This window comes from Littorina saxatilis, linkage group LG15 (assembly GCF_037325665.1).
Source record: "Littorina saxatilis isolate snail1 linkage group LG15, US_GU_Lsax_2.0, whole genome shotgun sequence".
NCBI classification, from domain to species: Eukaryota; Metazoa; Mollusca; class Gastropoda; order Littorinimorpha; family Littorinidae; genus Littorina; species Littorina saxatilis.
In genome coordinates, this window is record NC_090259.1 from 41,668,402 (window position 1) to 41,696,042 (window position 27,641).

The following is a 27,641-nucleotide window of genomic DNA, read 5'->3' on the forward strand; positions in this document are numbered from 1 at the left end:
CTGAGGTTGCGTGTGGGGACGTGTGGCTTTAAGAGCGAAGACAGGTAAGAAGGGGCAGAGTCGTCGTGAAGGCTACGGTAACACAGGGTAGCTATTTTATATGTTATGCGTGCTTTGATTGGTAGCCAGTGAAGGGTCATGAGGAGAGGGGTGACATGGTCGCGCTTGCGCTTGCGCAGCACAAGACGTGCTGCATTGTTCATGATGCGCTGTAGGCGGTCTAGCTTGGCGTCTGGGAGGCCGGCTAGGAGCGAGTTGCAGTAATCCAGTCTCGACAAAATAAAAGCCGAAACCAGTGTCTTGGTTGCGTCGAGGGAAAGAAGGTGTCTGATTTGGCTAATCCTCCGCATTTCAAGAAAGGCGGTTCTGCAGAGTGAGTTGATGTGGGCGTCCATTGACAGGCTACTGTCAAGGTGGACACCCAGGTTTTTTACTTTGCTGCTGAATGTGACTGTGGTATCAGAAAGCGTAAGACTGGATGTTTCTGAAAGAAGCTTTAAGTTTGATTGTTTGCCAACTGGCATGATCTCTGTCTTATCATCGTTCATCTTGAGCTTGTTGACTGTCATCCACTGTTTGATGTGATCGCTGCATGATTCTATTGACTGCACTAACTCTGTAAACTGTTTGGTGTGTGCGGATTTTTGTAGTTGAGTGTCGTCTGCGAACATGTGGTACAGGACATTGTGGTGCTTTATGACTTTGCCTAACGGCTGTATGTACATAGTGAATAACACTGGGCCTAACACAGATCCTTGTGGGACTCCATACTTTAGTATGGTGTCCTCGGAGTGCCTATTTTGGATCACAACAGCCTGAGTGCGTCCAGTCAGGTAGGAGCAGAACCACCCCAGAGCCGTGCCTGTTATGCCGAATGTGGTGTTCAACCTTGCCAGCAGTATATCGTGGTCGATGGTGTCGAACGCTGCGGATAGGTCCAACAGGGCCAGAAGCGAAACAGAGCCGCTGTCACAGGCAGTGAGAAGATCATTCGCTACCTTAAGTAGGGCTGTTTCAGTGCTGTGATCTGCGCGGTAGGCGGACTGTAATGGTTCAACCATACCTGTCTTAGCAAGATGCTCTGACAATTGGGCCAAAACAACCTTTTCAAGGACTTTCGAAACAAAAGGCAAATTAGAGACAGGGCGGTAGTTCTTAAAAGTGTTGATGTCAAGGTTAGCTTTTTTCAGGAGGGGAGTGACTACTGCATGCTTAAAAGAAGGGGGTACTTGACCGGATGTGAGGGATTGATTTATGATATCAGTAATGACAGGGAGTAATTCCTCTGGGTCGAGAATACAGGATTTGGGTGGAGCTTTTCAATGATCTTCTTCACTTGTTCTTTAGTGACAGGGGAAAAATCGGTGAGGTGGGCGCCGTGAAATGACGCATGCTCTGGATGCCCAGGAGCAGCATCAAGCTCGACTCGGATCTTCTCGATTTTTTCGGCAAAAAAGTCCCCAAACTTATCTGGAAGGTCATCAAGAGGGACGGAGTTTGGGAGCTTTTTATTTTGAATTTTACCGAGGAGCTGCCCTGTGATCAGGAAGAGTTCTTTGCTGGAGGTGCTGTTCTCGATTTTCTGAGAAATAAACTGGTGTCTGTTCTTATCCACCATCTCTTTGACGGCCTCTCGATGAAAAGCAAAGATTTGCCTGTGGACCGTGAGAGCCGATTTCCTCCACTCTCTCTCAGCGCGACGCCGATCTTGCTTGGCTGTTGAGACCTCCGGCGTAAGCCAAGGTGCCGAGGGTCTGTCGGTGACTGTGCGTGTGGTGAGAGGGGCGTGCTTGTCCAGAATCCGGCGCAGGTCGCTGTTGTAGCTGGACACGAGGTCATGTCTGTCTAACTGGAGTGCTCTGACGTCATCCTTCAGTGCTGCCATGTCGATCCGCTTCATGTTGCGCGAGGTGACGACTCGTCTGGCAGGGCCTGGCTTCTGAAGGTCAAAGCTGAAAGAAATGACGAAGTGGTCGGAGATCAACATGTCCTGCACAATCAGGTCTAAGACGCCGACGTCCCCACCGACCACCACCCAGTCAAGGGTGTGTCCACGACGATGCGTCGGCCTGTCTACCAGCTGGGATAAGTTGAGAGTGGGGAGCAGTGTTTTCAGCGTGTTAACGTTCAAGTCCGACTGTGAATCATAATGAAGGTTGATGTCTCCGACAACTACAAGATTACAGTGCAAATTGGCGTATTCGTCTAAAAGCTCTGTGAACTCAGCCAAAAACTGCGGAGTAGATAGTTTGTTCTTTTTATTGGGGGGAGGGCGGTATACACAAAGAAATGTGAGGTCTTGATTGCAATGACGGATTTTAGTCTTGCACAGTTCGAACGAAAGAAAGTCAAACCGTTCAAGCGAAATGTCTACGTAGTCGCGCAATGAAGTGCGATAGAGCATGGCCAGACCACCACCCGCGCCAGTCAGACGTGGGCAGGAGTGGAGGATGAAGCCCGGGGGGGGGGGGGGGGTCATCGCTTGCATCAGGGGCTCGTCGCCGACCTCTCTAAACCAAGTCTCTGTTATGAAGACTAAGTCCGCTTGGCTATCGTGTATCAGGTCCGCTAGCTCGGTCGTTTAGTTGTGTCTCATGCAAAACATTTGAAATGTAGAGTCTTGGCTCTGACATTAAAACACACACACACACACACACACACACACACACACACACACACACACACACACACACAAACACTCACACAAGTGGGTGCGCACATAACACATCATAATAACATTATACAGTACCAAATTATCAGATGGCAACATATTGCACCATTTTGCATCTTTCGACAATAACATTTCCCGACCGCCTAAACCTGCGTGGCGTTTCTTGTCTGGACTAAGTCCCGTCGGAATTTGGTTTTAAACGGAACAATTGTCCCATTGTCTGCTCCCAGGCGGAACCCTGAGATAGTGTCACGTTTCATGGTCAAATGAATGACTATGAACGGTCAATCACTACTAACTGACTAACCCCACCACGATCCACTGACTAACCCCACCACGATCCACTGACTAACCCCACCACGATCCACTGACTAACCCCACCACGATCCACTGACTAACCCCACCACGATCCACTGACTAACCCCACCACGATCCACTTTCGCAGTCATACAAAACAGAGTTCAATCCAACAAAAGTAAACAGTTTCAAGAGCCTGTTTATATGCAAACTCGCCACCTCCCTTCTCACAACTGGAATCAAATAATAACGACGGCGTTGTACAAAATACTGACTCTGGCTAAGAGTCAGCCACTGGTTAAAAATTAAAGTAGCACGCTGACCGTGCAAAGTTGGTAGTAGGCCTACCTAGCTGTAAATCTACAGTACTTCGCTCAAATATTGTCACGTTGCCTCGGCTACACGTTCATCACTAGGGAAAACAACGCTGAAGCCTCGCTGCGAGAAACTGGGTGACCCCTGCAAAGATTCGTCACCCGCGCGCTCAGTTTAGCTGGCTGGCTAAGCACAGGCGCGCGAAACGAAAATTTGAGAAAGGCGGCTCTCGGCCTACGGGTGTGCAAAAGATAGTAAGGCCCCAGTACAGGTGTGCAAGAGATAGTAAGGACACAGTACAGGTGTGCACAAGATAGCAAGGACACAGTACAGGTGTGCACGAAATAGGAAGGCCACATACTATGGAACACCGAAACTAACTTTTCACCGGGTAAATTTTACCGGTAGATTACAAAATCTACCAGGTAGATTAGCGAATCTACCGGGAATCTCTGCTCTGGATTGGTTCTCTTAACAAAACCAGTAGAACTTGGTCCAATGAGAGCGTGAGATACCCAGTAGAGTTTTACCGAGCAGGAAGCTCCGTCATTGGCTAATAAAACTACCGGGTAGAGCCCCCATGTACGCCGAAACTGACTTTAACTCGGTAGAATCTAAGGTATTTCTGCATTGGATTGGAGAGAGAGAGCGAGAGAGAGAAAGAGAGAGAGAGAGAGAGAGAGCGAGAGAGAGAGAGAAAGAGAGAGAGAGCGAGAGAGAGAGAGAGAGAGAGAGAGAGAGAGAGAGAGAGAGAGAGCGACAGAGTTGACAAACAGAGAATAGACAAACAGAGAAACAGAGTGAGAGAATGGTAGGGGTAGCTGGGGTGTGGAAGCTTGTCACAAAGATGTGAGTAGCATATTTGTAATGTGAAACCACGTCGTGTTTTTAACCTCCCTAAATATTGAAGTGCGATGCGTAGGTGACCGGAGAGGCGTTATCACGGGTTTTGTGCGTTGCACGAGAAAACCATAGTTTGACATGAGTTGTGTTTATGAGAACTGTAGCTGGTCTGGGGTCAATAACGTCACAGCGTTTAAGATTTTCAACCGGGAAGGTTGTCGGCGCGTGTCGGTCTTGTTCTGGGAACAAGCACTCTTTAAGAGACGGGTCTCTTAAGGTAAATTATTTACTATGTTGTATATTATTGAAGTTGGAATACATAGCTGGAATGTAAAGGTTAGTGTATACAATGTGCACTAAATTCTAGTGTGAAGTTTTGAGAGAATTCTTGTTGTGATTATGTTATGGTTTTCTTTGGTAAATTCTTGAACATAATTGTTGTTACGCATTTATGTTATGTTTAAGACAGTGATACTATGTGTGGTAGTGTCAGTGATGGATTAAGTGATTCATGGATGAAGTATAGTTGGATTTTGTCTGTGGACGGAATGTGAATGTAGAATGAACGAGAGAGATGTTTACATGACTTTAGTTTAGGAAGAGGAGATCGTTTAAGAGAATGTGTATTAAGACTTGGGTTAATTCTTTAGGAGTTTCCATGGCGTGGACAAGGGAGGGACCTTACACGGGAGAATGCGGGGCGATGGTGGGGGAAGAGACCACATCGGCGCAGAGATGGCTTGACGGCGGAGTCTCCATCGTTACCGGTCGTAGAGGCGACGGTTTATTTCGCTAATGGCGGAAATGTTTCTCGGGGAGAAACGTGAAAGGTGTGTGTTGGCACCTATAAGGAAAGTTTCTGGGAATTCATCATCTACGGGATTCAGCGGCACAAGGTGGTGTAAATGACGACATGCAGTGAGCCGTGATACGAACTCGTGAGTGTCTGTCAGCACTTTATCTTGTGCGTAAATCTATCTTTGAGAAAGTATCTTTATACTATGTATTTACATGCATTGGGTGAATGCTATATATGTTGTGTGAACTGTGTGTTCAAGAAGTTGATTCGTATTGATGTATTTGAAGTGAAGAATTGTGTTATATTTTGGTGAGGAAATAATAAGTCTGTATCCTCCCAAAATTCTGTGTTTGGAGTGTGTTGGTGTGAAGTTTGAAGTCAGTGTAAAAAGATAGGGCAGAACACGTTTTCAGAAAAGATCCTTTATTTCACACTACAATCCACTTCATGACAAAGCTCAGTGTTCAAGCAGGTCAGTTGGGGTTTCTTTGCTTGCTGTCGGCCTGTGTATACGGAAGATCTCCTCTCCTACACATACTACAAGGTAGAAGATTGATTCCTGAGGGGCCTTTCGACCTCGCCGGCAAACGTCGCAGTTCCAACCATACACACCTTAGCAAGCAAATCAACGGCTATGATCGCATCAAGCATACATTAAACCATTTGACATTGGACGGGCAATCCATTCACGGAAAAAATTAGTTTCAATAAAAAAATTTAAACAAGTCGCGTAAGGCGAAATTACTACATTTAGTCAAGCTGTGGAAATCACAGAATAAAACTGAACGCACTGCATTTTTTCACAATGACCGTAGTCCGCCGCTTGTGCATAACGGAGTGAAACTGACGAGCCTGTTCAGCGCGGTAGTGGTTTCGCTGTGCTGCATAGCACGCTTTTCTGTACCTCTCTTCGTTTTAACTTTCTGAGCGTGTTTTTAATCCAAACATATATCTATATGATTTTGGAATCAGGAACCGACAAGGAATAAGATGAAATTGCTTTTAAATCGATTTCGGAAATTTAATTTTGATCATAATTTTTATATTTTTAATTTTCAGAGCTTGTTTTTAATCCAAATATAACATATTTATATGTTTTTGGAATCAGGAAATGATGTAGAATAAGGTGAACGTAAATTTGGATCGTTTTATATAAAAACAAAAAGGACAAAGCCCATACGACTCACATGCTTGACCTTGACCTTTACATGACCTTGACCTTCAGGGTCAAGGTCAAATAACTAAACCTAGCAATGACATCATACACTAAGAACTGCTTTACACATTTTTCCTACCAAAATACATGTGACCTTGACCCAAGGTCATCCAAGGTCATGCAACACAAAGCTGTTAATTCAAGACATAGGAAGTACAATGGTGCTTATTGGCTCTTTCGACCATGAGATATGGTCACTTTTAGTGGTTCACTACCTTATTTTGGTCACATTTCATAAGGGTCAAAGTGACCTTGACCTTGATCATATGTGACCAAATGTGTCTCATGATGAAAGCATAACATGTGCTCCACATGATTTTTAAGTTTGAAACAGTTATCTTCCATAGTTCAGGGTCAAGGTCACTTCAAAATATGTATACAATCCAACTTTGAAGAGCTCCTGTGACCTTGACCTTGAAGCAAGGTAAACCAAACTCGTATCAAAAGATGGGGCTTACTTTGCCCTATATATCATATATAGGTGAGGCATTCAATCTCAAAAACTTCAGAGAAAATGGGAAAAATGTGAAAAATAGCTGTTTTTTAGACAACATTTATGGCCCCTGCGACCTTGACCTTGAAGCAAGGTCAAAATGCTATGTATGTTTTTTGGGGCCTTGTCATCATACACCATCTTGCCAAATTTGGTACTGATACTGAATAGTGTCCAAGAAATATCCAACGTTAAAGTTTTCCGGACGGCCGGACGGACGTCCGGACGGACGTCCGGACGGACGTCCGGACGGACGGACGGACGACTCGGGTGAGTACATAGACTCACTTTTGCTTCGCATGTGAGACAAAAATGTATTACAATTTTCAGATTTTTAATGACCAAAGTCATTAATTAATTTTTAAGCCACCAAGCTGAAATGCAATACCGAAGTCCGGCCTTCGTCGAAGATTGCTTTACAAAACTTTCAATCAATTTGATTGAAAAATGAGGGTGTGACAGTGCCGCCTCAACATTTACAAAAAGCCGGATATGACGTCATCAAAAGTATTTATCGAAAAAAGAAAAAAAAGTCCGGGGATATTAATTTCATTCCCGGGAACTCTCATGTAAAAATTCATAAAGATCGGTCCAGTAGTTTGGTCTGAATCGCTCTACACACACACACGCACAGACAGACAGACAGACACACACACACACACACACACACACATACACCACGACCCTCGTCTCGATTCCCCCTCTATGTTAAAACATTTAGTCAAAACTTGACTAAATGTAAAAACGGGGGTCCAGGAGGCCATCTGGTGGGGTTTAGGGGCAGGGCCAATTGGTGGGGATTGGGGGCAATGTTGGCCTTGTAAATATAAATCTTAGCCCCTCTGCTTAAAGTGTAACTAAACAAGCAAAAAGGAAAAAAATCGTTCAGCAACCTTTACACTTTGATATGTCGAACTGCGAAAAAAAAAAAATTTTCTCTCACTCTGACACTGTATGACGGACATGTGAAGTGCGCGCCAGGAACGACAATCTTCTTAGTTTACCTGATTAATGCCCTTAATTTTTGGTTCTGGTACTTTCAGTTCCGGCTGTTGTCATCAATCTACCAAGATAAAAGATCAAACGGAGTTTTCGATTTTTATTTCATGGTTCAGAAAAATATTGCTTATTTTCTGAAGTCAATCGTATTTGCGAATCTTTCTTTGATTCTTAAAAGTTATTTCAGATTTTTGAAAAATAGTTAACGGTTAGTAATTACCAATATATCGTAAACAAACATATCGATAGGTTTTGGTAAGAAGACACAGGTGCGATGAATGTGGTACCAGTATTTTTGTGGTAAGTAAGGATGCATTTCTTTGCTGTAAGCACATTTACAATGCACATTTAATCTGTTTAGCAACATAAACGAAAGCATGGTACAGTGCTGTTTGTTTGTGGTCTATCTTTTCGCGGCAGATGCGTAACAATTAGGGTCTCAGTTGGAAAAAGCTGCTCGGAACCAGAGCAGATTTGGCTTGGGTTCTTTGAGTGTGAATGATCGACGAGTGGCTTGACATTTTTAACGAATCATTACTGTAGCCTACTTGAAACCATCATCTGTTTCTGAATTTGTCATCAGTTATGATTGAGCAGTCTCATAGGAATCGTCCATAAAATGTTAAACCGAAAAAGGGCAGACGATTCTGAATCACACAGGCTGCTGTACAAAATCAGATATAAAACGATATTTTGAACTGCGACGTCTGCGTAAATGCCCTGTAACAAAATACCTTGTCCTGGTCATGTGTATACACATCAGCTTCTATTGGGAAGATCAGTATTTTATATTAATCACAAATGCAAGATTAGAAATAGTTCTGAAGATCGCCTTTGATTCAGTTTCAGCGGCAAACTAGCAGATCTGTCCAAACCAGCATCGTTTCATGGTTGAAACTTGAATAATCCCAAATAGATCTGAGTGGGGGTAAGTTTTATAGTATTTCAATTTTTTACGGCAGTTTTATTTAAAGATAGTGTAGTGGATGTCTCTGGTGAAGACAACAGTTATATGAATTTTTTGTTGTAATATTAAAATGATTGTTCTTTATTTACACAATTGAATAATTTGTATTTATTTGTTTGCAGATGACGGCATACTGAGTGCTCCAAGAACATACGCCTGCTGGCATTTTGTGTCTTTTCTGAAGACGTCGAGGCAAGCAGAAGTCACGGTCCTGGCCACACACACACAATGACATAAACAAGAAATGATATTTTTTCATGGGCATATCCAGTATTAAAACTTTATTACCATGCAAACGCAACGATTAGAATTTAGAGAAGGTCATCGCACACACACACACACACTGGGTGGATCCGGAGGGTGTTCCGGGGTTTCCGGACCACTTAGGAGCCGGCCTTTGTATTCTAAGTGACGATTTTGGAAATAAGTTGGCTAATTAGTTTGCTCAGGTTGCGCCAGATCGATCAATTGTCCTTGTTGTGATTCAAATTTTTCTTCTTAATATATTTACTTTTTTGGAAGGTGTATTAGGGGATGTTTCTTGGCTCAGATTGATCCATTTTCCTTGTTTTTATCAACATTTGTCGGACCCCCCCAAGGAGGTTGAACGCTTCGCGTCTTCAACTAAACGCTTCGCGTCGTCAAATTGTCCCTAAAAGAAATTTGGAAACTCCCCCTTAAAAATGATGTGATCCGCCCCTGCACACACACAAACACACACAAATAGAGAAGTAATAAATGGATACAGTTTTTCTTTATTTAAATTACAATCAGATGTGGTCGTAGAACAGGCACTGTAAACAAAACCTAGCATGATATACCACTTGTGTGATGTTTCGGTCAATATCTTTATTTTCCTTTCAGAAATACATTGGCGTTTTGAATGTCAAGGGAAGTGATACAAATGCTGCAGCGGGCTATCAAGAAAGCGAACGCGAAGGCAAACAAGGTAAATACCTACTTCTGACATTAGTTTACTTATTAACTCTTTCTATACTGGCCATTATCTCCCCAGTCTCTCCCCAGAAACTGGCCATTTGCATGGGTTTGCAAAAAAATGCTCAAAAATAAACAAAACAAGATGCAGCCTTCAAACTCATAGGTTTTATTGTGAATATATTTCTAAAACATATGCCAAAGTTTGGTTTCATTGTTGTGAAAAATAAGAAAAATATGATGTCCAGAATTTATGGGTATATTTTACGCAATACGAAAAAGGGGGTATGTATTTTGACTAAGAAGCATTTTTTCTTATGAAGGCTCTGTTTGCAACAAAACTGTTTCTGTTTACTTGTATGAAGATTGTGCTAACACAAAAACATAACAAATACCAACTGATTTTCCATTTAGTGGTCATGTAAGCATTGTGAACATGTCCGAAAAATCTGATCACACACCATGTGGTCGACATGCAGACCTGAACGGCCAGTGTATGGTGGCAGAGTTGGAAAATAGGAAAAGTCTTGATGCCAATCCTTCATCAAAAACCGAAGAAAATCGTCATTGTAACAAGTTTGCTTTATTCTAAATCAAACGACTAGGATAGATGACAGACACAACGACAAACACATTCAATTCTATGTAAAACATACACAATGCGCACGTTAACAAGCTGGCCATAACAATGTGCCCATCGTGCATGAAGTGTGGCTTTGGTCGGATCAGTAGCCGTGCTTTGTCTGCGATTCTAAACATGAAATTTTGTTAAAGCGACGATTTAGCAATGTTGTTGTTGCTGCTGCTGCTGTCTGTTCTTGTCACGACATCTCGCCATATAACAGTTTTTTCCCTCCTGATTCTGAGAAGAAGCTGTTTAATTGTGATATCAGGCCTAGGAACCCCTGATTTTCACTTGGAGCATTCTCAAAGAAACTTAGCGTATGTTAAGAAAAATGAGTGTACTCCACACTTTGTTTTTTGTTGTTCATTGTCGTTGCATGTCTACCGTTCCACACCCACCTACTATAAGTGCAAGTGTTAAATGACGTATTTCCACAAAAGACTGCTTGCAGAGAATCATGTGATGCCAATGACAGGTAAGGACATGTGGTAGTACATACTACGTTTTGGAACCAGGGAAAATGCAGCACAAATTATTTATCAACCAAATTGATTGACTTGTGCACCATGACAAAAGTTTTCTTTGATCCATAAAAGGTCTTTTGCCAGAAAAATTGCTCTGAACATCAAGTACCCTGCAAGTTGTCACACATTTACATTATTGAAATAAAAAGAAAACACACCAGTAACCAGGTTAGGTACGTTAATATCTATAATCAATATCTCGGCACGTTACTGCCTTCTTCGGGATGGTAAGCTGAACATTATTGAACAAAATAATCGGTTTAGATTGTATACTTTGATTCCTGAACGAAGAAGCAGAGGAACTGCATACAACTAGGACTGTAATATCAGCTTTTGCCTGAAACACACACACATACACTTATAAAATTAATGCAATGTCATTGTATGAAGCCAGAACAATCACTAACTTACATAGTTGGTCACACAATTACCCATCACTGAACAATGAATCGAAGTCGGGTGGATTCAATGACTAAAGCAGTAAAGGCTTTGAAAAAACCCTCATCACACAGGGCCGGACCAAATGAGTTGTTTTTTGGGGGGCAAATCAGCGAAGTGGCGAAGCCACAAGCGCGCGCCTGTTTTTGTGAACTAAGGGGGTCCGGGGGCATGCTCCCCCGGAAATTTTTTGAAAAACGGTTAAAATCTGTGCAATCTGGTGCATTCTGGGCCTTGTTTTGAGGGTTAAGAGCAGCATTGTTTTGGTGCTAAAACTAGTAAAAGTCAAAGCAAGGTACATGATTTTTCCAGGGGTGGGGTTCCGGAACCCCTGGACCCCCCCCCCCCCCCCCCTGGGTCCGGCCCTGTCACAAAACATCCCCCCCCAAAAAAAAATATCCCAAAAAAATCCCAAAAAAAACAGGTTGTGTATATTATAGCGCAGTAAACACCATGCAGGTACAAGCAAAGATTTGACAGTGATTATCCTTGTTTTATATAGCACACATTTTCTAGTTTTAATCTCTCTCTCTCTCTCTCTCTCTCTCTCTCTCTCTCTCTCTCTCTCTCTCTCTCTCTCTCTCTCTCTCTCTCTCTCTCTCTCTCTCTCTCTCTCTCTCTCTCTCTCTCTGTGTGTGAGGGCGAGGGCTGGTTGAAAAGAAGCTCGTTTATATTGCTTATGCCACAACCCTCGTAAAATTAAATTTGATTTGATTGATTTGATTTGATCTCTCTCTCTCTCTCTGGAAAGTAATTTATTGACCTGTGGGTTATTTGCGTTTGTATACACATTGGTGATTCGTAAACTATGTTGAAAGAGATTGTCAAACAATATTATATGAGGTGTCTTAAAAAAGATGTATATCAACAAAATCTGTCATTATTATCAGGCACACGGTTTTAACAAAGCTATGTCACAGAATGCAACATAAGTGGCTTAAAAAGTCGTGTTTTTGTGTGTGCAGGATATTCGCTAGGACAGGACCTCAAGCTGAACCAATACAATACAATACAATACAATAAACTTTATTAATCTCTAAAAGAGAAATTGCATTGCTGAGCTTTTGTGTCCGTAATAAAACATACATAAAACATTCAGAAATAAACATTTGTTCTTTGTCATTCATACATTCTTGTGTTCTTATACATTTCTTCAATTTATACATCAATATTCTATCATATGAACCAGCACAACAGCGATGCATTCTTCCATGGCTTCCACAAAAGTCTTTCACCTATTGCGGGCATTGCATACAGATAGTCCAAAGAGGGTTAGGGTTACCCTAACTCTCCTTTTTAAACATTCTTTAGACCAATTATCCCTCTGTTTCCATGTTAAACATGGAATAATTCTGGACAAATGCAAGGACGTTAGCTTTTTATCATTTTACTTATCATTAAAACTTGTTTAGATTTCGATTCGTAAACCATTTACAGTAATCCTTTGTTTTTTAACTTTGTTCATCTTACCACAGTCACTTCGTTGTTTAGATTTATCATTAAATTTGTTACCATTATGCAGGAAAAATGTAGAATAAAACCAGGAGAGCTTTCGGTAGAAGATATTTCCTGTGTCAAAAGTTAATGCTTATTCTGATTGATGGGTGCTCCAAACTAAGTTATTTTGACTGCCTTATTCGAATTCATTTCCAAGACAGGGCTGAGAAGTGGAGAAGCTTAGAGAGTATCGTAAAAATTGTCTGGGTGTTTATGCAAAACTTTCGAATATATCAGATTTTACTTTAGAGATTTTAAATACTGTTAACTGACAGAAATGCTATAACTTCTACACCAATTGACTGGATAACTTCATATTCAGCATACTTAAACTTGATTTTATGCATGTGCAGTTCACAAAGTGGCAAATTTGTAGGTTAAATTATCTAACTTTTGCATCACCAATGACACCAACGCTTTCGTGTCTGAGGATTGCCCTGAACCTAGCTGTAACTGCATGCTTTCTTCAGGTCATCGATAGCCTGGGGGTTGAAGGGGATATTTTTACATACTCAGACATTCAAAATAATCAAAAAGGTAAAAGCCTGAAGGGTTTAAATTAGGTAAAAATGGCTAACGCTCAATGTCAAAACTCGTTCTGTTTAGTCGACCCCCGAATTTGGAGAAAAAAATTAAAATTGCACAAAAGTCAGACCATTCAATTTACAAAATTGCCACTTACTGGAAAGGCAGAACATAAACTGAAGTTAATGAATACCATATATAAAATAATTGGTTCAACAGATGCAGAAGTAGTTTGCATGGTTGTGGGTGTCCTTTTTAGGGGGGTCAACCCTGTAGAAGAGACGATTTTCTTTAATTATCAATCCGTAATATATTGTTTGTTATGCATACAAGATTAACATTGACAAATACTTCAAGACTCCTCATTGATCTTAAGAAATGTTGTGGGTTTTTTTGTTACTGACTGATTCACTTTCTATTCACTTTACTCTACATAAGTCACGACAAGAAAAGCAAGGGAGGTAATTTCTTCGGAAGAGGTAATTCTCTCCCCTCAGAACGATTGTTGTAGTTTGTTTGATTTTGTTCCCTTCTAATGAGTATTATTTAAAATAGATCTTTACATCTTGATGTGAAAGGCGCAGTACCCCCCTCCCCCCAGGATGTTAAATTTTAGGTTGTGTCCATGTAAAATCCTGATCCTAGTCAAGATCCGAGTTGGTTTTTCATGCAACTGTGCCTCTTTATGCCACTCAATTAGACATACTTTGCAATCCATAATTGCACGAAACTAAGTACAGAAAATACGTTGTTGTCGTGTTTTTAATATTACATAATGAAATAAAAAATGTCACAACTGGTTTCGTGTTGGGCTTTCTCTCTCTGTCTGAATCTAACAATTACTTCCTTCTGAGGCCTGAAATGTGTTGCAGGCATTGTTTAGCTTACATTTATTGTTACAATTTTTGTGGATATGTTATTAAGTGTGTCTGTGTTTCTATCATTCGTTATCAGTGTGGTTAAAAAAACAAGAAGGGCAAAGCCCATACGACTCACATGCTTGACCTTGACCTTTACATGACCTTGACCTTCAGCTAAACCTAGCATTGACATCATACACTAAGAACTGCTTTACACATTTTTCCTACCAAAATACATGTGACCTTGACCCAAGGTCAAGGTCATCCAAGGTCATGCAACACAAAGCTGTTAATTCAAGACATAGGAAGTACAATGGTGCTTATTGGCTCTTTCTACCATGAGATATGGTCACTTTTAGTGGTTCACTACCTTATTTTGGTCACATTTCATAAGGGTCAAAGTGACCTTGACCTTGATCATATGTGACCAAATGTGTCTCATGATGAAAGCATAACATGTGCCCCACATAATTTTTAAGTTTGAAACAGTTATCTTCCATAGTTCAGGGTCAAGGTCACTTCAAAATATGTATACAATCCAAATTTGAAGAGCTCCTGTGACCTTGACCTTGAAGCAAGGTAAACCAAACTGGTATCAAAAGATGGGGCTTACTTTGCCCTATATATCATATATAGGTGAGGTATTAAATCTCAAAAACTTCAGAGAAAATGGGAAAAATAGCTGTTTTTTAGACAACATTTATGGCCCCTGCGACCTTGACCTTGAAGCAAGGTCAAGATGCTATGTATGTTTTTTGGGGCCTTGTCATCATACACCATCTTGCCAAATTTGGTACTGATAGACTGAATAGTGTCCAAGAAATATCCAACGTTAAAGTTTTCCGGACGGCCGGACGGGGGACGGACGGACGGACGACTCGGGTGAGTACATAGACTCACTTTTGCTTCGCATGTGAGTCAAAAAGCACACGTCAAAGTAATTTACCCTTCATCATTATCAAAACATGCAGATACAGGTAATAAATATTTGTGATACTTTAAACAAATACAATGTTTGTTTGTTGCGTCTTTTCTTTTTTTCAGAGCAAACACACATCGTATATGTTCAAACGTGTATATTCTGCACTTTCTAATACCCTGCATGGATCTCCAAATCAAGAATAATGAAAAGTTGTCTAATAGCCCTGCACCACTCACACGAACATGATAGAAGCTTGCATGCAATGCACCCAGGCTCGCTGTCTTCGGCTAAAAGAGCTTACCGTTGGATCTTCGCTCAGACAAATGTAGCTGTCTTGTCCACTTGCTCCTGTCGCATAGATCTGCAATGTGCAACATCATCTTTGATTAATAAGTCTGAGGCACAGACAAACACACACGCGCGCACATTTGCGAGAGAATGCACGTCAGTCTATTCAATCAAACAGTATAAAAACATACCACAGACGTGGTGGTGGAAACTGGACGTTCGCCGTATAACAAACTCAAGAGATTCATTTGTGTGTGTATGTTTAATCAAAAGTTCATCTTGGGCACATTCAGTCTGTATTGTAACAGGACCCATCCCGTAAAAACTTCGAACAGATCTAATAAATTCTGAAATCCTTGACAAGTTTTTTTTCCAATCATCTGTATCTGACCGAAGTAAAAAATCAAAAAAAATCAGCCAGTACACGCATCTACCCCCTCACACGACAATACATATGTGGCGAAAAAAGGAATCGAGAGGGGGGGGAACAAGGAATACATTAGATCCAGAAATAATTCCACTTCATCATTCCAAAATTCAAGTGTGAAGTGATCGGATACTGTGGTAAAGATACGTGCTTAGTATCACAACTGAAAATACAAGCCCTAGGGTTTTAAATCAAGGATATAATTAAAGTTAAGGAAAGATCAACAGAAATGTCGAGAACATGTAAAATATTGTACTTACAATCCGTTTCAGCATGCTCTTCGAATAATAATCTCCCAGTCAGCCTCGTGCTTACGACTTCGACAGGATGTTGCCTCTCACGCTGAGCCAGTACATTTGGAGTGAATTCAAAGGCCAGAGATGCAGTACAAGCACATTAGTTAGATCCAATTCATTTACATTGCTACCTTGCCCAATTTATGGCTATTTCTGTTGGTAACATCACACATGTGCAAGCAGTGCTTGTTGCCGACTCTGCTGGGACAGGCAGCAGACGATTTTATTTAGGAACCAAATTCTGATTGGTTAAAACATAAAACCGGAACTCAAAGTACCACTTGTTCTTTGGAAGTATCAAATCAAGAACAGATAATCAGGTAAATCTGAAATGGGTTCAACACTTTTAAAAAATCGTAGTAAATCAGAAAACACAGTAAACGTTGGAAAAATCGTCCAGTATCGCTTCTACAGGTCTATACTTGGACAAAACATAAAGCAATTCAGTAAAGCTGACACTTCAAAATGTCTGTTTAGTTACACTTTAAAGATAAATTGTGCATGTAAAGAAAAACACAATTGTGTCACTCTGACCTGGGTTCTTTTTTTTCTTTTTCTTTTTTCTTTTTTTTTTGTGGGTGTGTGCTTTCGCGAACCGCGGAGATTTGGATTTCGTACATCAAGTTGACGTTGCCACTGCTGATATTTCGAGCGCCAGAAGCCTTTTATTTCATTATAAATGTAGAGAGCACCGGTGTTACAAGTAAAGATGTTAGGTCGCCCCCACCCCCCCCCCCCCCCCTTTTTTTTTTACTGGTAAACTTTGACAATCCACCTTGCGTTCTCCAATTGTGTTTGTGTTGTTTGTTTCCACTTACTTTTTGTACTCCATTCCGCCAAGGAGGAATTATCAGAGTACGGAGGCCAGGTGTGACAGATTTGCCCATCCACTTTCATTTCAATAGCCCGCAGCCGCCCTATGTCCAGATCTGCAACGGGATAATACCGTTTCTTTGTAGGCCGTCATGACCTCGAGACAATACACACTGCAAAATATAAAGCCATGTTCATCTCAACATCTTCATTCCATAGCATTTCAACTGTCTGATTTGTCACAGCAAATGTTAGATAAGTCTCGCCATCTTCAAGACAACGATAAGGAAGCCCCAGTGATGCCTCCATCTGACATCATATGTTTGGAATGATATGACGTCATGTCTTCATTCTTCTGTCTTTTTGGATTCTTTGTTTTCTTTACTTCTTTAGTTTACAGCACAGCCGTTTTCAAAACTTGCTTCTAATGCGACCTGACCTATCAATTCATTTAGTTATTCAATCCTAAGAATATCCCAGCAAGAAACTTTTCCAACCTCATACTCAACACCCTCCAAATTTTGAGATAATTAAATAAAAACATAACAAACATATTAATAATTCCGAAACCACACGGAAACATGCGAACATTATACTCAACCTATTTTCATCAATGCTGAGCGTTTAAAAAAGTAATAACATATCCATGTCAAGAAAAGATGAGGAATTCAATGCAATGATTGTTTAATCTGTAAGTGATAATTCGTTTTGGACAACAAATTTAATGAGCACCGTAAATACCTAACTTTTAAGCCTCCGAGCTTTAAATGCAATCCCAAAGTCCTCACTTTGTAAATGATTGCTTGACTCCAACTTCAATCAATTTGGTTGAAAAATGTTCATTCTCAACTATCACTAAAAGCCGGATATGACGTCATCAAACACACTTATCGAAAAAAAATGAAGAAAAAATCAGGGGATACCATATCCAGGAACTCTCATGTCAAGTCTCATAAAGATAGGCCCTGTACGTAGATTTCTCTGAATCGCTCTGCGCACGCACACACACACACACATACCTTCCGCCCCGACAGCATGAGGTATTTTTCGGCGAGTAATGAGAATCCTCCGAATGGTGTAGACATCCTCCATGTCAACCATGACCCAAGGCGTTAAGTCCCAATCGCCGGTGTGCATGCACGTCTTGTCAATGGTTGGGGTTTTAATTCCGTCAACAAAGAGGCATGCTATCTGGTTTCTGAAAATTGAGCTGGTCGTCACTTCCTTGTTGTACGCAACGTTTACTGCAAAACACGGAAACAGACTGAAACTGAAACTGACCTTCGTACCACAGGCACTTGACACGACGTGGGCGGGGCTTATGTCTTGGATGTCAATTGGTTGGGGTGATGGACGATCTTCTCTACTACAGTTATTGTAGTAGTCTTGATAGCACGTAATCAAACCCACAGGCCCCGCCCACTGTGATTCCGCCCATCTCGTGAAGAGTGCCTGTGCTTCATATCAACAGAAACAAGTCGCGTAAGGCGAAATTACTACATTTAGTCAAGCTGTGGAACTCACAGAATGAAACTGAACGCACTGCATTTTTTCACAATGACCGTGGTCCGCCGCTCTTGCAAAACGCAGTGAAATTGACGAACCTGTTCAGCGCGGTAGTGGTTTCGCTGTGCTGTATAGCACGCTTTTCTGTACCTCTCTTCGTTTTAACTTTCTGAGCGTGTTTTTAATCCAAACATATCATATCTATATGTTTTTGGAATAAGGAACCGACAAGGAATAAGATGAAAGTGTTTTTAAATCGATTTTGGAAATTTTATTTTAATCATAATTTGTATATTTTAAATTTTCAGAGCTTGTTTTTAATCCAAATAAAACATATTTATATGTTTTTGGAATCAGAAAATGATGAAGAATAAGATGAACGTAATTTTGGATCGTTTCATAAAAACAAAATTTTATTTACAATTTTCAGATTTTTAGTGACCAAAGTCATAAATTAATTTTTAAGCCACCAAGCTGAAATGCAATACCGAAGTCCGGCCTTTGTTGAAGATTGCTTTACAAAAATGTCAATCAATTTTATTGAAAAATGAGGGTGTGACAGTGCCGCCTCAACTTTTACAAAAAGCCGAATATGACGTCATCAAAGACATTTATCAAAAAAATGAAAAAAACATCTGGGGATTTCATACTCAGCAACTCTCATGTAAAATGTCATAAAGATCGGTCCAGTAGTTTACTCTGAATCGCTCTAAACACACACACACACACACACACACACACACACACACACACACATATATATATACCACGACCCTCGTCTCGATTCCCTCTCTATGTTAAAACATTTAGTCAAAACTTGACTAAATGTAAAAAGAAGGCGGAGGGAGAGAGGAGTGACTTGAGCAAAAGTGCATTATCTACAAGTAAATATCTATGGCATTCCATTTGTCAAATAATTATTTGGATACTTTTTCATGGTTTTTTCACCAGTTTTAGCTAAATAATCATTATTTAAAAGCTCATGTGCTAAATAAGTAATTGTTTATTAACAATGTAAAACAATTCTAAATAATGTTTTGTTTACGTAAACCATTCATTATTTACCTAAACAATTCCGTAAACAATATATTATTTAGACTTATATTACATTGTTTATAAACAATCAGCAATGTTGCTAAATAAATCATTATTTACGTAAACAATGAATTATTTACGTAAACAATGAATTGTTTAGCCAACACATTTTCCATTATTTAGGGGTTTCTAGGATTCGCTTCTGAACTAAATTTTATGTCTTTCAGTGATTAGTATAATTGAATACAAGGTCTCTCCACACAGTCTTATCTTAAAATAGCTGTTGTTTGGATATTATATTGTTTATTTTACAAGCCGAAATTGCTGTACGAAAATAACTGATCTCAAACACAGTCAAAGGTCAAGGTCAATTAAGGTTTTTCCCTGCCGGGAGTGTTTAGTGTTTGCATTTTCTTGCTTGAAGTTGTTGAAACACAGTTTTTCCCCTTATGTTCTCTGTTCTGTTTATGTCCCAACAACATGCCTGTCTTTCCATTTCTCTTCCTTTAATCGTTTCATTTCAAAGAGAAAAGTAAAAACATATTCGAAACTACGGAGAATTTTCGCGCCTTAAGTCGCCTGTTGGTGAGATATGTGCGCGTTATAAATATTCGTATTATTATTATTATTATTATTATTATTCAAAATGGCTGAGGGAGCAGGAAGGAACGATAATATTGAAACCAGAGACATTTTGGAAGTTTTTTCACGCGCTGCTGCTGATGCCATATGCGGCATTCTGTCTGGCGGACCTGGTCCTGCTGCGGTTGCTGTAGCAGAAACACATTACCCAGTTTCGTATATACCAAGTTGTGTTGTGTTGTGTAACTTACAGATAAAAAAAAAAGTTTAATCATGCAGTAAGAGAAATGGAAAGAGAAAGTTTTTGTTGAGACAGAACAGAAAACTTAGGACGGAAAACTTTTTTTTCAACAACTTCAAGGGAGAGAATGCAAACACTAAACACTCCCGGTCATGACCTTGACCTTTTGTTTGTTTTCGCATTCAGTTCTTTTCGTACGGCAATTTCAGCTTGTAAAATAAACAAATTTACGAACATTTTCTGATAAATTATGTTTGGAGATCTTCTTCTTCTTCTTGGCGTTCGCAGAGGTTACACAATCAGTCCAGCACTGGTGGTGTTTGGAGATACCTTGTATTGAATTATAGTATATACACAAAGAAAAACAAGTAGCGTAAGGCGAAAATACAATATTTAGTCAAGTAGCTGTCGAACTCACAGAATGAAACTGAACGCAATGCCATTTTTCAGCAAGACCGTATACTCGTAGCATCGTCAGTCCACCGCTCATGGCAAAGGCAGTGAAATTGACAAGAAGAGCGGGGTAGTAGTTGCGCTAAGAAGGATAGCACGCGTTTCTGTACCTCTCTTTGTTTTAACTTTCTGAGCGTGTTTTTAATCCAAACATATCATATCTATATGTTTTTGGAATCAGGAACCGACAAGGAATAAGATGAAAGTGTTTTTAAATTGATTTCGACAATTTAATTTTGATAATAATTTTTATATATTTAATTTTCAGAGCTTGTTTTTAATCCGAATATAACATATTTATATGTTTTTGGAATCAGCAAATGATGGAAAATAAGATAAACGTAAATTTGGATCGTTTTATAAATTTTTATTTTTTTTTTACAATTTTTTAGATTTTTAATGACCAAAGTCATTAATTAATTTTTAAGCCACCAAGCTGAAATGCAATACCGAAGTCCGGGATTCGTCGAAGATTACTTGACCAAAATTTGAACCAATTTGGTTGAAAAATGAGGGCGTGACAGTGCTGCCTCAACTTTCACGAAAAGCCGGATATGACGTCATCAAAGACATTTATCAAAAAAATGGAAAAAAAATTCGGGGATTTCATACCCAGAAACTCTCATGTCAAATTTCATAAAGATCAGTCCAGTAGTTTAGTCTGAATCGCTCTACACACACACGCACACACACACACACACACACACACACACACGCACAGACAGACACACATACACCACGACCCTCGTTTCGATTCCCCCTCGATGTTAAAATATTTAGTCAAAACTTGACTAAATATAAAAATGAAGCTTAGAACTCAATTCTTGATTCCCCTAAATAATGAACAAGAAGGGCAAAGCCCATACGACTCACATGCTTGACCTTGACCTTTACATGACCTTGACCTTCAGGGTCAAGGTCAAATAACTAAACCTAGCAATGACATCATACACTAAGAACTGCTTTACACATTTTCCTTCCAAAATACATGTGACCTTGACTCAAGGTCATCCAAGGTCATGCAAGACAAAGCTGTTAATTCAAGACATAGGAAGTACAATGATGCTTATGGGCTCTTTCTACCATGAGATATGGTCACTTTTAGTGGTTCACTACCTTATTTTGGTCACATTTCATAAGGGTCAAAGTGACCTTGACCTTGATCACATGTGACCAAATGTGTCTCATGATGAAAGCATAACATGTGCCCCACATAATTTTTAAGTTTGAAACAGTTATCTTCCATAGTTCAGGGTCAAGGTCACTTCAAAATATGTATACAATCCAACTTTAAAGGACCCTTGCGACCTTGACCTTGAAGCAAGGTCAACCAAACTGGTGTCCAAAGATAGGGCTTACATTGCCCTGTATAGCATACATAGCTTAGGTTGCCATTCTCGATAACTTCAGGAAAAAATGCGAAAATGTGAAAAATGGTCGTTTTTAAGACAACAATTACGGCCCCTGTGACCTTGAACTTGAAGTGAGGTCAAGTTGCCGCACATGTTTTTTGAGATCTTGTAACCATACACCATCAGGCCACATCAGGTGTTGATAGACTGAATAGTGTCCAAGAAATATCCAACGTTAAAGTTTTCCGGACGGACGCCGGGACGGACGGACGGACGGACGACTCGGGTGAGTACATAGACTCACTTTTGCTTCGCATGTGAGTCAAAAAAGCAGTTTTTCATTATTTAGCGAATCTGCTAAATAATGCATTATATAGGTAAACAATGATTTATTTAGCAACTGCTCACTTTATCCATCCAAAAAATATTATTTTGTGAAATAAGTGATTATTTGTGTAAACAATACATTATTTACGTAAACAATGAATTATTTACGTAAACAATGAATTGTTTACGTAAACAATGAATTGTTTAGGTAAACAATGAATGGTTTATGTAAAAAAAAAATATTTAGAATTTTTTTACATTGTTTATAAACAATTACTTATTTAGCACATGAGCTTCTAAATAATGATTATTTAGCTAAAACTGGTGAAAAAAACATGAAAAAGTATCGAAAAAATTATTTGACAAACGGAATGCCATAAATATCAACCATTGGCTCCAGTCGACGCGCGAAGATACGTGCTCCCTCTGGGCAGTTCCCACGAGCTGATGAGTGATGTTACTACACACTGGAATAGGGATTTCTGTACAAGTAACTTATTATAGTGCGGCAATCATGGGAACATTGTTGCATATTACAGAACTTCCAAGACTTAAGAAGAATCATTAAGTAGCTGCAGTTGTGTGATAAATGTTATGTATGGAAAAGTTTGCCGAGAGATTGGAACCCGACTTTACCGAAGTAGCGGTACGGAACGTTACCGAGTGCACTAACGGGGCTAAATGTTTTTTGAGGTAAACATAGTACATCTATTATTTGAGTGTTACTGGGACTGAGACAGGGGGAATGTATGCGGCAGAACAATCTTTCTCTCTGCAAAGATAAACTTACTGTTGGTTGTTGAGTTCTTTGCATTAATATCACATTTATCGCAGCGACAGTCTGGATCATCTGCAAACAAACACAACAATCACATAATGACAAAACATACCAGCAAGAGCACCCTTCTCAGAGACACAGAAATACAGTCACGATGAAACAAACCAACGAGATCACCATTTTCACAAACACAGCAATACTGTCACGATGAAACATAAAAGTAAGAGCAACATTCACACAGACATACTAACAACATCACCATTCTCATAGACACAGCAATACAGCCATGATGAAACATACAAGTAAGAGCAACATTCACACACACACACACACACACACACACACACACACACACACACACACACACACACACACACACACACACACACAGCAATACAGTCACGATGAAACATACCAACAAGATCCCCATTCTCACAAACACAGCAATACAGCCATGATGAAACATACCAACAAGATTACCATTCTTACAAACACAGCAATAGAGCCATGATGAAACATGCCAACGAGATCACCATTCTCACAAACACAGCAATACAGTCACGATAAAACATACGAGTAAGAGCACCCTTTTCAGAGACACAGCAATACAGTCACGATGAAACAAGCCAACGAGATAACCATTCTCAAAAACACAGCAATACAGTCACGATGAAACATGCCAACGAGTTCACCATTCTCACAAAAACAGCAATACAGTCAAGATGAAACATACACGTAAGACTAAGAGCACAACTCACACAGACACAGCAATACAGCCATGATGAAACATACAAGTAAGAGCAACATTCACACACACACACACACACACACACACACACACACACACACACACACACCTAAAGTGTGGATGGTTACCAAAGAGGCGGCACTGGGTGTAGTGCCTTTCTAGTGCACTTGCACTACAACAGCACTGAGTGCAGTACTCGCTCCGGCATCGAAGAATTTTGCACTAAAAAATGCACAAAATTTGACCTATTTCGTCGCCTATAGAGGACGGAAAGAATGTCATTTTGAACATTGTTATGACATTCTTTCCGTCAAAAAAGTCAATTTAACGGTGTTAAATGAAGCGACCATCAACACAATTAGGTTGCTATCCAGAGTTTAGGTTGCCATCCACGTGTGGATGGTTGCCTTATGGTGATTTAGGCAACCAAACCTGTGGAAACGGGGGTACACACACACACACACACACACACACACACACACAACAATACAGTCACGATGAAGCATACCAACAAGCGCAACATTCACACACACACACACACACACACACACACACACACACACACACACACAACAATACAGTCACGATGAAGCATACCAACAAGCGCAACATTCACACACACACACACACACACACACACACACACACACACAGAGCAATACAGTCACGGTGAAACATAACAACATTCTCACAAACACAACAATACATGCATGGTGAAACATAACAACAAGAGCAGCATTCACACAGACACAACAATACATGCATGGTGAAACATAACAACAAGAGCAACATTCACACAGACACAACAATACATCCATGGTGAAACATAACAACAAGAGCATCATTCACACAGAAACAACAATACATCCATGGTGAAACATAACAACAAGAGCAACATTCACACAGACACAACAATACATCCATGGTGAAACATAACAACAAGAGCAACATTCACACAGACACAACAATACATTCATGGTGAAACATACCAACAATCTCAACATTCACACATACACAACAATACATTCATGGTGAAACATAACAACAAGATCAACATTCTCACAAACACAATACATCCATGGTGAAACATAACAACAAGAGCAACATTCACACAGACACAACAATACATTCATGGTGAAACTGAAACATAACAACAAGATCAACATTCTCACAAACACAATACATTCATGGTGAAACATAACAACAAGATCAACATTCTCACAAACACAATACATTCATGGTGAAACATAACAACAAGATCAACATTCTCACAAACACAATACATCCATGGTGAAACATAACAACAAGAGCAACATTCACACAGACACAACAATACATTCATGGTGAAACATAACAACAAGATCAACATTCTCACAAACACAATACATCCATGGTGAAACATAACAACAAGAGCAACATTCACACAGACACAACAATACATTCATGGTGAAACATAACAACAAGATCAACATTCACACAGACACAACAATACATTCATGGTGAAACATAACAACAAGATCAACATTCACACAGACACAACAATACATTCATGGTGAAACATAACAACAAGAGCAACATTCACACAGACACAACAATACATGCATGGTGAAACATAACAACAAGAGCAACATTCACACAGACACAACAATACATTCATGGTGAAACATAACAACAAGATCAACATTCACACAGACACAACAATACATGCATGGTGAAACATAACAACAAGAGCAACATTCAGAAAGACACAACAATACATCCATGGTGAAACATAACAACAAGAGCAACATTCACACAGACACAACAATACAGTCATGGTGAAACATAACAACAAGATCAACATTCACACAGACACAACAATACATGCATGGTGAAACATAACAACAAGAGCAACATTCACACAGACACAACAATACATCCATGGTGAAACATAACAACAAGAGCAACATTCACACAGACACAACAATACATCCATGGTGAAACATAACAACAAGAGCAACATTCACACAGACACAACAATACATCCATGGTGAAACATAACAACAAGAGCAACATTCACACAGACACAACAATACATCCATGGTGAAACATAACAACAAGAGCAACATTCACACAGACACAACAATACATCCATGGTGAAACATAACAACAAGAGCAACATTCACACAGACACAACAATACATCCATGGTGAAACATAACAACAAGAGCAACATTCACACAGACACAACAATACATCCATGGTGAAACATAACAACAAGAGCAACATTCACACAGACACAACAATACATTCATGGTGAAACATAACAACAAGATCAACATTCACACAGACACAACAATACATGCATGGTGAAACATAACAACAAGAGCAACATTCACACAGACACAATACATCCATGGTGAAACATAACAACAAGAGCAACATTCACACAGACACAACAATACATCCATGGTGAAACATAACAACAAGAGCAACATTCACACAGACACAACAATACATCCATGGTGAAACATAACAACAAGAGCAACATTCACACAGACACAACAATGCATCCATGGTGAAACATAACAACAAGAGCAACATTCACACAGACACAACAATACATCCATGGTGAAACATAACAACAAGATCAACATTCACACAGACACAACAATACATCCATGGTGAAACATAACAACAAGATCAACATTCACACAGACACAACAATACATCCATGGTGAAACATAACAACAAGAGCAACATTCACACAGACACAACAATACATCCATGGTGAAACATAACAACAAGAGCAACATTCACACAGACACAACAAAACATCCATGGTGAAACATAACAACAAGAGCAACATTCACACAGACACAACAATACATCCATGGTGAAACATAACAACAAGATCAACATTCACACAGACACAACAATACATCCATGGTGAAACATAACAACAAGATCAACATTCACACAGACACAACAATACATCCATGGTGAAACATAACAACAAGAGCAACATTCACACAGACACAACAATACATCCATGGTGAAACATAACAACAAGAGCAACATTGACACAGACACAACAATACATGCATGGTGAAACATAACAACAAGAGCAACATTCACACAGACACAACAATACATTCATGGTGAAACATAACAACAAGAGCAACATTCACACAGACACAACAATACATCCATGGTGAAACATAACAACAAGAGCAACATTCACACAGACACAACAATACATCCATGGTGAAACATAACAACAAGAGCAACATTCACACAGACACAACAATACAGTCACGATGAAACATAACAACAAGAGCAACATTAACACACACACAGCAATACAGTCACGATGAAACATAACAACAAGAGCAACATTCACACAGACACAACAATACAGTCACGGTGAAACATAACAAGATCAACATTAACACACACACACAGCAATACAGTCACGATGAAACATACCAACAAGATCAACATTCTCACAAACACAGCAATCTCAATCTGTTCAAGTCAAAAGCAAAGTCAAGGATACGAAGAAGTTTACTGAAAACATCGATCCCAACAACACAGGTTTGTTACAAAGCAGTTCGGTTTAGACTCAATCAAAGCTGCACCCACATTGATCCGAACGTGAACGATCGAGCATCCACGCAAGGTCATGGCAATGTCGATAAAGACGTCACAATGTCACCGCGGATCTAGTTGGTTTTGTTTTTGCGTCACAGCAATTAAGAGAGGTTTTGAACTAAACTTGGCCACACAATTATTGCAACAAATTTCGCACACAAATTAAAGTGTGGCGGAGGAGCCATAGTTGAGAAAGTTAGCATCAGGTAAAATAAATGATTGAAGGTTCGGGACAA

At 39.8% G+C, this 27,641-nt stretch overlaps 1 protein-coding gene and 2 long non-coding RNA genes across 5 annotated transcripts in view; 1 reads left to right on the forward strand and 2 right to left on the reverse strand.

Moving 5' to 3' along the window:
* LOC138949326 (uncharacterized) overlaps positions 1–7,295 on the reverse strand; it is a 31,084-nt gene extending 23,789 nt beyond the window's left edge. The window contains exon 1 of the long non-coding RNA XR_011450238.1: positions 6,122–7,295. This is a non-coding gene — a long non-coding RNA (uncharacterized lncRNA). The remainder of the gene's footprint in view (positions 1–6,121) is intronic.
* Positions 1–27,641, reverse strand: part of LOC138949331 (uncharacterized) — a 617,348-nt gene that overhangs the window by 546,516 nt on the left and 43,191 nt on the right. For all 3 annotated transcript variants that reach the window (XM_070321116.1, XM_070321117.1, XM_070321115.1), the window contains exons 3-5: positions 23,038–23,097; positions 17,771–17,995; positions 16,757–16,867 (exon numbers count right to left, since the gene is read on the reverse strand). In XM_070321116.1, the coding sequence (XP_070177217.1) occupies positions 16,757–16,867; positions 17,771–17,995; positions 23,038–23,097 (396 nt within the window). The remainder of the gene's footprint in view (positions 1–16,756; positions 16,868–17,770; positions 17,996–23,037; positions 23,098–27,641) is intronic.
* Positions 7,905–8,800, forward strand: LOC138949328 (uncharacterized). Its single transcript, XR_011450239.1, has 3 exons — positions 7,905–7,933; positions 8,477–8,561; positions 8,723–8,800. It is a non-coding gene; the product is annotated as an uncharacterized lncRNA (long non-coding RNA).